The sequence below is a fragment of the Bufo bufo genome, chromosome 11 (genome assembly GCF_905171765.1).
Source record: "Bufo bufo chromosome 11, aBufBuf1.1, whole genome shotgun sequence".
NCBI classification, from domain to species: domain Eukaryota; kingdom Metazoa; phylum Chordata; class Amphibia; order Anura; family Bufonidae; genus Bufo; species Bufo bufo.
The window spans coordinates 90,351,360-90,366,037 of record NC_053399.1 but is presented as its reverse complement, the minus strand read 5'-3'; the positions used below and the strand labels follow the sequence as shown (position 1 = coordinate 90,366,037).

The window sequence follows — 14,678 nt, the reverse complement described above, 5'->3', positions numbered from 1 at the left end:
GGGTTTTACCTTACAATGCTTACAGGTTAAAGGGGTTTTCTGACATTTTACTACTGATCCGACACCCAGGACCTCTGCCGATCACCGCTGTGGCTTTCTCACAACTTTTCCTAGGCCAGAGCTGTCACGTGGCCTAGGAGCAGTGACTAGGGCTGAGCGTGATACCAACACTGTGCTTGGTAAGCAGCGAGAAGGCCGCCACGTTGCTCACAGGAACGCCAATGCCATCTCAAACTGCTGATCGGTGGGGATCCCGGGTGTCGGAAAACCCTTTTAACTCTCTGGCTATTTTATTATAGGCAGTGGTCCTGGGGGTACTCTGGCTGACACTATTTATGGGGGCACTTTGGTACTGTTATGGGGTGTGGTCAGTACATTAGGGCGGGGCTTATCTGCAAAAAAAAAGAAAAACTCAATATACATTATGTACCATCTCCCTGTATCAATTGGCAACTAAATGTGATTCCCATGCACAACACAGACTGGTGCCCGTCCTCTACCCAGAAGAAAAGCTGCATCGTCTGTAGCCACCGCAAACCATTCCCCCCATTTATTAAACTGATTCACTTGTATCTGCACAGCACGGCGATGCAGATTTAGGTGCATCCTCCCCCGTCATTTGTCATGTGCTGGATTTGTCTAAGTTGGCGCGCCCCCCCCTCCCCCTCTTCTCGTTTCTGTCTATCTGCTAGAAAACTAAAAGAAAAAGCAAGCCACCGACTGACAAACAAAATCTGTACGCCACAGATGGAGAATGCACGAAGGACGCGGCGTATTATTATTACTGAAAAGTGCTGCATTACAGGCGAGGACTGTACAGAATGCTCAGAGTCATTTTAGGATTCAACGAATCCGCAGAGCCCCTCTGAAATCTGCAGTAAACGTTCCAGCATCTTGTACACCGCATCCTCCGGCTCTGCGGGATCCTTCAGTCATCCAGAAGTCTACTATTCCCATGTAAATCACTGCAACTGCCTGATATACGTTCATTCCTGACCACCAAGATCTCTGCTTGTCAGCAGTGAATGGAAACATCCTTGTTTACATCCAGAGGCTGAAAACCTGTACCGATCTAAAAAGGTAGCCACAAACTTTAGATAGATGCCAGCCGAATGCTGGTTTGGCTCTGTCAAGAGACCAGTCCTATATGGAGACTTACTGGAAGTTCGCCCAGGTATGGAGACTTATTAGCAAAGCTCCATAGGAAAGGAATCCGTAAAGAGGCATCTCCCAAGGAAGAGAACCACGTCGCCAGCACCACCTATTGGAAGTAGCCTCCTATGAGTCGAGATCCGAATTTCCAACAAGCTTTGACGAGGAAATATAGCCAAGCCAGATATCCATCCGTAGACAGCTGATTCGGGGTGCTTGTCCCTCATTGGTAAGGAGTAGGAACCTGACTGGCTCAGTGCGATGATGTCTTGGAAGCCTAAGCCACTTCCAAGGCATCGCACAGCCAGAATCTTACTGATGGGGGCAAGCATCCCAAAACAGCTGTCTACGGATGGATATCTTTCTTGGCTGTATTTCCTTGTCAAATCCCAAGGCTTTATGTAAAGTTGGATCTTGACTCATAGGTGGCGCTGGCGAGATGGTTGTCTTCCTTGGGAGATACCTGTTTGCTTATACCTGGAAAACAAAAGGATTGGCTACACCGGCACACGTCACCCAGTCTGGGCCAGAAGTGCATATGCGGGGACCGAAGTGCAGTGGAGACCCCCAGAGACAGCAGGGGGCAGGTAAGTATGCTTGCCCTCACAGGTCCAGGAGGGGGTAACATTTTCTTTAAAAAATAAAATAAAAGGCAATCTGGGACAACCCGTTTAGGCATATTGGTTGTCACCCAAATAAGAAATGACTGAATTTAGTAACGACATGACAAAAGGGACGACTAAAAGATGAATATTTACAGAATAAGACACATAACTGGCACATGCTAGGTGGGGGCCCCATTACAGATTTTGCCCAGGACCTCATCATAAAGATGGATACAGTGAGATAGCAATGCGGCGCCTTTGTTACCGTACAATGCAGCCATTGTGACCACAGCTGTCGTAGGAAATGCTTTTTAGACTTCACAGGACTCTCTGATGGCTCAACCCTTGGGAAGGCAATAGGAACGCTTGAGCTGGCCTCTGGGAGTTCAGACTGTTCAAAGTGTCTGCAAGAGCCAGACGCACAGTCCTGGGGGGGACAATCCAATCTGTGCAACCTTTAACCCTCAAAACGCTGGAGCTGTTGACATCCTGCTTTCAACTTCTCCTCTCATATTAAGTTGCAGAACAGACCCAACTCCTACATTTTTCCATAGTTTATTTACTGGTCATAGGAAGATGAGCAGATATATCCAGCCTTATATAAGCCCCTTTTATTAGCTCTATTGCATGGTTGAAAATCGCCATGTGCTCAGTAGGTATTTGCCAAACCAGTGATAATAAATATAGGTTCCACAGCTAGCTAGTGAAAGTGGATGATAGCAGATGGATAATATATGCCCTAAAAAAGGTTTAGCCCCACCAAGGGTATGTAGGACTTCAACAGGTCCATGATCCAAAGTGGCCAAAGTGAGGACATGTCCTTTCTTTTGTGGTGCTGAGGCTTAGACCCGGAAGCACACAGAAACAAACACAAAAACGTGATATTTTCTGATGACACATTCCTATTAATCTTCTAATATAAATTGTGATTGGACAGTCACCGTCGAGGCGCAGTCATGTAAAAAGCTTTGCCAATTTGCTAAGATAATCGAAGGCTCTCCTACATGTCACTTGTACCAATCAATTTCTTTCTTTTCGGGAGTTGACTGTATACAATTTAGGGTCCGCAAACCTCGGACTAGGCTGGGTGCATCCCGCACTTTTCACAGGCCCCATTGAAAAAAAATGCCTATTCTTGTCTGCAAAATGGACAAGAATAAGACACGCTGTATAATTTGCGGCTCAGCCGCACAGATGCGTACAGCACACGGATGACATCTATGAGCTGTCCGCAGTTTTTGAAGCCCCATAGAAATCAATGGGTCTGCATGAGATCCACAAATAATGCAGACCGAAAATATGGTCATGTGAATGCACCCTAAGACAACTATCAAGTTTCAAGAAAGCTGATGTCAAGTCTCCATAAGAAATATGGCTGATTGGAGAAAAAGTGTTGTACATGACAGTATCTGATAGGACACAGAGCGGCTTCTTTCACCTCAGGGAGTAACGAGAAGTTTTTTGTAAAATAAGATATCAAACAGTATCGGTACTGGAGATGGGCCAGCCCTGAGACACTTCCATCCGCTTGTCCTAGCTCCTCAGAAAGTATCAGAAAATATTATCTCACAAATGCATACTCTTGAGGAATGTGTGTCTGGTACTGACTGAGAACGGAAGCTGCAACTTCCCGTGCGTCTCCTATATACTCAGGAATTGGAGAATGTCAAACCTCATTCCTTCACGGTGTGGAAAATGGTGTAGATATCACATCTAAGAAGGAAGGACAAAATCCTGTAGACTACTCAAGACGCCCTTTGGAAGTACGTTTTTCACAGTCCTAAAATAAGAACCCAAAAGATTAATTGACTACCTGTCTCCTGAGACTAGTCCAGCCTTGATTTACAAACACGCCAGAAACGAGCACCTGTAGAAAGGCAGTCCAACCCACAGGACTCCTGCCATAACGAAATATCAGAAGATCATTTTGGTGGATTCCTTGACCTTGGATCAACACAGATTTCCAAAACTCCAGAGCGTCTAATCCTCTTCCTCGTCACCTTTCCTATTTCAAGAAAGCTCCTCTGAGTGATCGCTTAGGATCTGTTCACATCTATCCTTGGGCCTCCATGGTTTGAACCACCATTCAATGGATATGTGCTGAGTGTGAATATAGATGACCATATGATTATTTAGCCAACAGTTCTTCCATCTTATCTCCCATACACAGGCATGCTTGTCCGTGTGTTCTGAATAGGCAGCGATGGGATTAACCCTCTGGCAGTAATTTATCTTCCCCGAGAACAAAATGATTAGGCATGTTGAAATCCAACTGCCCAATCCTTCTTTACCCTAACATATGCCATCACGAGAAGGTCTGGACATCCCTAAAGAAATTAAATAGCCAACTGTTCCTGCCAAAATCGGTGGCTTTGGCTGACATTAATGTGTATGGCCAGAATTCAGATGGCAAAGAAAAAGGATGCCCACAGACGTTAACATAGGAGATGTAAAGGTAGTGGGCTTCAAAGCGCTTGCGCCACTAAGTAGCATGGTCCTGAATGGCCCCTCGAGGTATACAGGGATGATAACTGTATTATATGAGTAGGAATATTCTTATTTTCTGATGAGGAGCTGATGTAAAAGCACAGAAACCCTCGTATTAGTCACCATCAGGGGGCTGGGAAGTTTACACAACAGTCAGTGTGAAGGGAGAATATATTTTCATTACAGATCCCACTCATCTGATCTCGTCATCCTGCACAACAGGGAGCAAAGCTGCAGAACGGGAAGGCAAAGGGACTTAAAAGCAGGCTTTCATTTCACATTACTCCTCGACAGAGAGCAAATCTCATGGGGTATTGTACAAAGAGATTATAAGATTACCTATTAATATGAATAGTGGGTGCAATGATACTGACGTGGAACAAAACGGAGACCTCTACAGCAGTATCATCATGTTAGCCATCAGCTACCAACTAATCCAGGCTAGCTCCAGGATCTGGGTGACATAATCCCAGTTTGCCATGGATCTGGTTAAACTCCAATTGAGATCAGTATTTGGGAGAATAGTGGGACAACACCAGGCTACATCGCAGTCAATAGATGTAAACCATTGGATTAGATAACAAATACCAGTGGAAAGCAAAATTCAAACACAATCGCAAGGACATAAACTGTTCCTCGGAAGTGCTACTGATCATAGGAAGTGCACATGGAAAGCACATGTGCATATTCTGCAGCCTAATCTGTACATGAGGCCCGATGTACACAGCTGGATTACAGTAATCCAGCGCTCATAAAAATCTATGGCCCCCGTATTGTACTTCCGTGAGCCTCTAATTTCATATGAAAGCATACAGATGTTTTCTTTCTTACCAAGTCATGCAGAGAAAAAAAAATGTGGCACCGTGTTACTGAGAAATACTCTTCTAGAAGCTATACCGCATACAGATTCACTATGGGGGCTCTTTGTCTTTGTGCCAGCAGTACAGGCTCTGAGGCCTAACGTGAAACTTAAACAGGATTTTTTGGAGGGAGAAAACTTGAAAAATAAAAAAAAAGACCCAGGTATGGTTAAATTTCAAACATAAGCATTATTAACCACACTGTTCTGCCGCTGCCACTGCTCTACTGCCTGCTGCTCTGCACTTCCTGTCCTGATTTGACACACAGGAAGCAGATGGCAGTGTGTGCTCAGCCAATCACTGGGAGAGGCGGGTCACCGTGGCAGGTAGTGATTGGCTGAGGGACCATTTCCAGCGTGTCGAGCCAGGATCAGGAAGTAGAGAGCAGCAGTGACAGGGGATCGGTGAGTAATGTTTATAAAAAAAATACTACTCTAAGGTGAAAATAATTCTGATGCAGATTTCATTGCACTCCAAAAAGGTGAAATCCATAATGAAAAATCACGGTATAGAAATCGGCAGCGTGCCTATTTTCCACATGGATTTTCTTCCCGCTACATGTGGATAGAGTTTTCAAAACCCTATAAATAGAATTAGAGAATTTTTATACTTTTTAATAGACCTTATACCCAGTGTTTGCTATTGCTCTCGCATTAAGACAAGAACCAGACGTCTATTAGTAACTAGGTCACATAAAGAGGTCGCGGAGTGCTGTGACTATCTATAGCTGAGTGACAGGTGATGTCATCGCAGGGCAAAGAAGCTTTCACGTATGGATTAAGTCAGACGCACGTGGGAACAGTCACGCCTGAAGCCGAGATCAGATGCGTCTGGAGGATCTGTAAACATGCAGGAGGTCTCCTTCACATAGCAGGATATTACTGCCCCCTGCCCTTCCATGACGGAAAAGACAAAACTATAGAAATAAGGCGCTGATCAAAAGGGGATCTCCAGGATTATAGGAATAGGTCTGTGTTCACTGAAATCCGCAGGCGTTCGCAGGGAAATCCGAGTGGTCAAGCTGCATCAATTGGTGCGGATTTTACTTCCCCATTGAAGTGAATGGAGAAAATCCGGTCAGGAAAAATAAAATAAATAGACGTGATGACCTATCCTATAAATTCCTGGTTAACCCCTTTAAGGTTGAAAGCATGTCTTGGTTGACATCTTGTATAGGGTCCCTAACATAGGTGTTATATAAGGTCATAAATAACAGACTGCGAATAATAACGTGACTCCGATAATTTACTAAAGAGTAAAAATGGAGTCCTGTAAGCCGCTGATTTACACAAATCCCTAGATTAAAAGGAAACTCACATGTACACTTGGGACTTTCCTTGCTTTGGGTGAGGTTTCAGATTTCCCATAATCCTCTTTGAAATATACTGGGAGTAATCTCCCAGCCACATATTCCCCAATTTACATCCCGGAGTGAAGTGAGACACATCGGAGCAGAGCACCAAGACGTAGGTGACATTACAGGACACTAAGAGGTCTACACATCAACCTACTTGTCTATGTCTCTAAAGAGCATTGTTACGCCTCGTTCACATCACTGTGAGGACATTAGTCTCCGCTCAAAAATCATATTCTGAGCGGACACCGAACGGACCCCATTATAGTCTATGGGGTCTTTAGGCTCCGTTACGCTCAGTTAGGTCTCAGTTATCTGCAGAATCCATCCTTTCCATTCTCCTGCTCCTCAACAGAGAACGGAAAGGAGAAACGGTGATGTGAATGAGGCCTTAGCTGAAAAAATACATCAATAAAATAAATAGGTACTAAGGAAGCGTGCAACCTATAGAGTGAGGTCTACCGGGACAATGACACTAAGACTACACACCGACCTGCGGGAAAAGCTATAGTCCATATCCCATCACCCCCCTTCAGACTTGAAGGAGGTGCTTTCTGGTATCCACCAGTGCTCCACTATCGAGGCCAAGACTGACAGGGTGGTGTCCCAGGCAAGAAGGCACTGCACTGGGAGCCCATGGTTAACTGGGCCCACTGCTCAGCAACTACCTCTGAGGGAGGGCTACACATATGTGGAGCAGTTGCAGAAGCGGGCACAGACCAGGAGCACCTCTAAGCGAAGGGCAAAGTAAATGGGGTCCTAGAGTAGGTCCATGAGCTGGTCATGTGCAACTGATGGAGCATTGCATGTCAATAGACCGTAGATCACAGATAACAGACCGCAGGCTATAGCAGCACTGATCATTGACACTGACTGACTTCATTAGTTTTTCTTCCACCTCACAACAGTACAGAGTACTTCAGGAGATGAGGACCATGGTCGTTGACCTATCTAGTTTCGGACATACATATTTCTTAGTTGATAATTAGCATTTTATAAGTATAAAAAAAATATATTGTATATAAAAATTAGTATAAACAGCTATAATAATAAATAATACTATCCCTAGAGACTAGCTGCTTCACAACAGCGTTAAAAAGTGTGGTCGCTAGGCGGTATATCCCTAGCAACCAGACTGTCAGACACAACACTGTACTGGGAGCAGTCACATCATGACATCCACCATCTCATGCTGGACCACAAGAGGTAGAGCCCACCCATGGGATCTGTCTGCTCGCACTCACACATACAGCTTGTCTTTACCGTCCCCATTGCACAAGGCCGGTGCCCTGCACAGATTTACACACACACCTGCACATACTCTGGACGCTTTCCAAGTACCTGCAATAAAAGACGGCTTACCGTGCCCAGGCACAATCCATTCACCCATTCACAATAGCAAGCGAAAGAGGGAACATTATATTCAACCTAAGAGAAAGGGAGCACTTCAGGAGCCAGTCTCGTGGGCGTTCCTGCAAAAACAGGCACTGAATACAGAAGAGAGGCGACCGGCGTATCCAGAGGGTAATCCCCTCTGTCTGAATGTAAAGCAAGGACACACCGCCCTCCTAAACACAATCTGCTGCATTCCATCCCAGGGCATCCCCTAAGACAAGCCACCCCATCGCTCCAAGGGCATCGCATGTCCTCATAACACCACCATGAAAATACTGCCATGGCTATATTCTTCAGCTAGCCACACACATTAGATACATGTTGGCCAAACACACCAATTTAATGTGTATGCTGTCCTCCTGACTCACCCCAGATGATAGATGGCACAGGAGATATGGATCAGGCAGCTGGATTTCAACATTCCCCATCCTATTGTCATCAAGGACATAAGCCGACCTTCCATACATAAGGAGAAGTCCGTAGAGATAGCTGACAGCTATCTCATGTGTATGGCCTGCCTAACTATGGAAGCTCCTTCTCTTATAGAAGATGATTGTACGGTGTCATCCAGTCAACTATTACTAGGCCCAGTGATTCCCCGTCATGGCCCTGTAGACCTCTGGGCCCTAGAGATGCTATTTGGCGTAGTGTTGACTGGAGAAATCTTGGCCAATATGTTAAAGCTTGCACTGAAGGCTCCATCAAAAGCCTCTGTAGCAGAATCCCTCACATTAGATGGAATATTTATTGTCCTGTCAAAAGGTCAGAACCTGATAGAGAACCCATCATAAGTCAGTGGGGCTCGTTGGATGTTACGCTGACTCATTTTCCATAAGATGGTCATAGTATTCAGTATATTGGGCAGACTAGATGGGCCAAATGGTTCTTATCTGCCGACACATTCTATGTTTCTATGTTTCTATGGTCATCTATTCGTTGACAAGGTACCAGAGATATCATTGAGGCTACCAGCTCCTGTTGACCTCAAACAGGACTATTAACTTTTATCCAAGTGAAGGTCCACCTTTGTGTTTCTTTAAAGAGATTGTCCAGTTTCCATAACCCATTTTCATGCATCCTATTAGGGAATTCTGGGTTAATAGAGGAGGGCTGTCTGTTCGGGATCCTCTGGCAGAGTAGGAGAGAGAGCATGAAGACGGCATATCTCACTCTGGAGGACCTGCCCTGTCTTACCCGTGCATACGAATGGGCACTGTGTAATAATGAAATTCCCATTGTGGTGGCGCTGCGGGGATATTGAGGCCTTATTGCCAGGCATCCCAACAGATCCCTGCTGATCAGTGGTCCCAGCAGGAGGACACATTGTGATCGGTTTATTGTCAAGAGACCTTTTCCCAACAACTAAGGATTTCCTAAAGTGGAGAACCCCTTTAAAGAACATCGGTGGTGGTGGTGATAAACCTCTTTGGGTATCTAATAGAAACAAGCCTCCAAAAGTAAAACGCCCCTGGCCTAGGGGGATCATGTGCCCACATCCATGGCATCTTTCTTGCTAAAGGCCCCTTTCACATGAGCCAGCTTTGAAGGCAATTTTGGGGATCTGCGGCACCTTTACACGGGTCTGTTACTGTAAATGAGTGCTGGCCATGTGAAGGGATTGTCCAGGCTACAGGTGACGACCTATCCCCTGCTCAATATCAGATGGGTGGGGGTCCGACACCAGGCACCCCCTCCAGTCAGCTGTTTCAGGCAGTTACGGCATCGGAAACTATACTGTGCATGGAGCAGAGGCAGGCAGCGCCATACTCTGTGTAGTGGCCGTGCAGAGGTACTGCAGCTCAGCCAGCATTCAAGTGGATGGGAACCGAGCAGCAGTGATCCATCTCTGAAAATTACACAGGGTGCGGAGCTGATTGGTAGGGGTGCCGGCTGTCCTCAGGAGAGGACATCAATATCTGTAGGCCGGAGAACCCCTTTAAGGATCCACTGATGCAGCCATGTCATCTCACTTGGAGAATATCTGATAGTAATGCCTTTTAATAACAACATCATCTTAGGGTATTGCTATTAAACCAATTTCCTTATATATTGTATAAAGGTGGAGCGCCACTTTAAATCCCAAACTGGATGAAGGACTGAAGCCATTGCCACATAATATGGTCGCCTGGATGAATGGTATCTACTTTTACTATGTCCCCCCATCTACCAGCAGCCGGTAATCTAATCTCATTTTAGTTTCCAGAAAAAGCATCGTAACCACAATTAGTATTGATCCCCTTAAAATATATATCCATGTCGCCTTGTTACATCGCAGACCAGAAGCTTGTGGCGCCATATTTATTTTCAATCATTTATCATAATACATTCGGCGCCCTCACAGATCTCTCCATAGGAGGCCGTGGTCCTGGTGCCCATCAATCAGCCACATTACATCTGTGCTGGGTGGCAACCAATATGGCTACCCAACCGTTCTGTAGTCCTTTACAGCAAATCTGGGGAGTGGGGGAGGTATCACCACGCCTCTATATAAAGTGGTCCACCATTTTTGCGCCTCTATAAAGATTTACAGTCCAGGTAAGTTGGGTGACGTCTCTTATAGCCACCATATTGGGTGTCACCCGGCTGTCCCAAAGACATTGTGGAGCGATACATCCCATGCTCTCATATTTGGGCAGAAACCTCTAGGAAACCATCGGGACCTGTCATTCTGGCTGTATTGTTACCAAGCTTAGCCAGAAACGTATAGCTGACAAATGTATACAGTGGATCAATACAGAACGTGCTGTACAGAAGAGCTTACAATCTACACAGCCAATGTCAGCAAGTGTCATGGTAAATTCACCAGTCACATAGAATAATCCAAGTCCTCAGACTGGCACACCCCGGCAGTCACCACCATGGCACACAGACAGGACACTCATGTATAGTCTGTACCTCCTTCTCTGACATGTACAGCTGGTCTCCCCGGATCACCACATATCTGTTCTTCCAGATCTCCCTGAAGATGCCCTTCCCGCAGTATTTGCGAATCCAGCCCACTTTTTCCGGCTGGCTGGGGGCCTGATTCCCGTCCAGTGGACCCTACACATAGGAGAGAGAAATAAGTGACCGGATGAGAATATTACACAGGGGGGGGGCAGTGTCTTATACCCAAGGGGGGACTATTACCCACCTGCACTGTATACATTCATATACACTATATACAGGATATATAGATTCTTACAGATCAGTCCTAACACCAAGAGAAAATGATAGATAGATAGATAGATAGATAGATAGATAGATAGATATGAGATAGATAGATAGATAGATAGATAGATAGATATGAGATAGATAGATAGATATGAGATAGATAGATAGATAGATAGATAGATAGATAGATAGATAGATGATAGATAGATAGATAGATAATAGATAGATAGATAGATATGAGATAGATAGATAGATAGATAGATATGAGATAGATAGATAGATATGAGATAGATAGATATGAGATAGATAGATAGATATGAGATAGATAGATAGATAGATAGATATGAGATAGGTAGATAGATAGATAGATATGAGATAGATAGATATGAGATAGATAGATAGATAGATGGATAGATGATAGATAGATAGATAGATAGATAGATAGATAGATATGAGATAGATAGATAGATAGATAGATAGATATGAGATAGATAGATATGAGATAGATAGATAGATATGAGATAGATAGATAGATAGATAGATAGATAGATAGATAGATAGATAGATATGAGATAGATAGATAGATATGAGATAGATAGATAGATAATAGACAGACAGACAGATGATAGATAGATAGATAGATAGATAGATAGATAGGAGATAGATAGATAGATAGATAGATAGATAGATAGATGATAGATAGATAGATAGGAGATAGATAGATAGATATGAGATAGATAGATAGATAGATAGATATGAGATAGATAGATAGATAGATAGATAGATAGATAGATAGATAGATAGATATGAGATAGATAGATAGATATGAGATAGATAGATAGATATGAGAGAGATAGATAGATAGATAGATGGATAGATGATAGATAGATAGATAGATAGATAGATATGAGATAGATAGATAGATAGATATGAGATAGATAGATATATAGATAGATAGATAGATAGATAGATAGATAGATATGAGATAGATAGATAGATATGAGATAGATAGATATGAGATAGATAGATAGATATGAGATAGATAGATAGATATGAGAGAGATAGATATGAGATAGATAGATAGATAGATATGAGATAGATAGATAGATGGATAGATGATAGATAGATAGATAGATAGATAGATATGAGATAGATAGATAGATAGATATGAGATAGATAGATATGAGATAGATAGATAGATAGATAGATAGATATGAGATAGATAGATAGATATGAGATAGATAGATAGATAGATAGATAGATATGAGATAGATAGATAGATAGATAGATATGAGATAGATAGATAGATAGATAGATAGATAGATAGATAGATAGATAGATAGATATAGATAGATATGAGATAGATAGATAGATATGAGATAGATAGATATGAGATAGATAGATAGATAGATAGATAGATATGAGATAGATAGATAGATAGATAATAGATAGATAGATAGATATGAGATAGATAGATATGAGATAGATAGATATGAGATAGATAGATAGATAGATAGATAGATAGATAGATAGATAGATATGAGATAGATAATAGATAGATAGATAGATAATAGATAGATAATAGATAGATATGAGATAGATAATAGATAGATAGATAATAGATAGATAGATAGATAGATATGAGATAGATAGATAGATAGATAGATAGATAGATAGATAGATAGATATGAGATAGATAGATAGATATGAGATAGATAGATAGATAGATATGAGATAGATAGATAGATAGATAGATAGATAGATAGATAGATAGATAGATAGATAGATAGATAGATATGAGATAGATAGATAGATATGAGATAGATAGATAGATAGATAGATAGATATGAGATAGATAGATAGATAGATAATAGATAGATAGATAGATATGAGATAGATAGATATGAGATAGATAGATATGAGATAGATAGATAGATAGATAGATAGATAGATAGATAGATATGAGATAGATAATAGATAGATAGATAGATAATAGATAGATAATAGATAGATATGAGATAGATAATAGATAGATAGATAATAGATAGATAGATAGATAGATAGATAGATAGATAGATAGATAGATAGATAGATAGATATAGATAGATATGAGATAGATAGATAGATAGATAGATAGATAGATAGATATGAGATAGATAGATATGAGATAGATAGATAGATAGATAATAGATAATAGATATATAGATAGATAGATAGATAGATATGAGATAGATAGATAGATAGATATGAGATAGATAGATAGATAGATAGATAGATAGATAGATAGATAGATAGATAGATAGATAATAGACTCAGTGCTGGGCACAGTTACCAGTATATAATAGGATTAGTGCAGGACCCCCTCCTCCCAGCACACACTATATACTGTATGTATCATCTATACAGGGATGTTACAGTCAGGGGCACACGGCCCCCAGTAATAGAAGAAGCGGACCCCCAGTTACACACATTGTGACACACACAGAGACCCTACCCCAGCACACTGCATGTATAATACAGACCATAGATATAACCTCACGTCATTTACAGGCATGGTGATGACAGGACTAGGCCAGACACTCAGGCCCCCAAATATCCAGGGGTCGGCCCCTCCAGTATATACCGTCATTAGCGGACATATTCAGTGTACTCCTCAGTGCAGATGTTTGCCGTGCACTGATGTGGTTCATACATACATACATACCCAACACACATGCACAGACGACACATATACATGCACAACACAAGACACACACACATGAATACACAACACATACTGTACACACACACACATATGCATACCTACATACACCCGCCAGGCACATACACAGCATCCAGTGCAGCTAGGTGAAATGCATCCCATCCCCAGATAAAGGATGCAGGTATGTGTCTGCCATGCAAGGCCAGAGAGCCCCCCCTGACCCATCAGGCGTGCTGTAAGGCTGGTGCCCCTCATACCCTCTTTGCAGAGATGTTCTTCTTCATGCTGCGGCTCTCAGTGCCAGGCTGCAGGCAGGGTGTGTGGAGCTCCTGCAGAGAGTGGGTGTAGTGCAGCCTGGCTCCTGTATTGTGCAGATCAGACAGAGGATCTGGTTTCAGTGAGTGCAGCGCTGTCCCCAGCAGCACAGCCCCCTCTCTGCTCCACTGTGCAGCAGCTCCATCTATGGCAAGCAGCTCTGATGTCACATCACATTACATGACAACACGTGAGAGAGTGAGGAGGCTTCCTCCTTTGTTTCTCATTTACCCCCCCCCCCCCTTTCCTATAAACTGGAGGAGGGGGATTGTGTAATCCTGAGGCCCCCTCATGCCTTCAGACTCTCAGTCATCCCCATCTCTAGACGCCCCCTCCCCGTCCAGCTAACCCTTCAGCCTCCACAAACACCACTGATCTCCAGAGCAGCAAATGATGGGCTATTCCCCGGTAGACATAGGATGCCAACCGCCCGTCAGGCACACGACCTTCAGCCGATTACTAGATATACATAGACAAAGGACGGCTGGAAAAATACACCCAATCGTACATAATTAAGGGTACTTTCACACTTGCGGCAGAGTCCGTCGCCGGATCCGGCAATCTGCATGCAAACGGACAGCATTTGTAGACGCATCCGGATGCGATCCGTCTCACAAATGCATTGCAAGAACGGATCCATCTGTCTGTTTGTCACA

The 14,678-nt window shown here is 43.1% G+C and overlaps 1 protein-coding gene across 1 annotated transcript in view; it reads right to left on the bottom strand.

Annotated features, from left to right (window-relative positions):
* Positions 1–14,230, bottom strand: part of PLEKHO1 (pleckstrin homology domain containing O1) — a 34,577-nt gene extending 20,347 nt beyond the window's left edge. The window contains exons 1-2 of the mRNA XM_040412697.1: positions 13,965–14,230; positions 10,749–10,895 (exon numbers count right to left, since the gene is read on the bottom strand). Coding sequence (XP_040268631.1) covers positions 10,749–10,895; positions 13,965–13,991 — 174 coding nt within the window. The 5' untranslated portion in view covers positions 13,992–14,230. The remainder of the gene's footprint in view (positions 1–10,748; positions 10,896–13,964) is intronic.
* Positions 14,231–14,678: the final 448 nt, after the last annotated feature.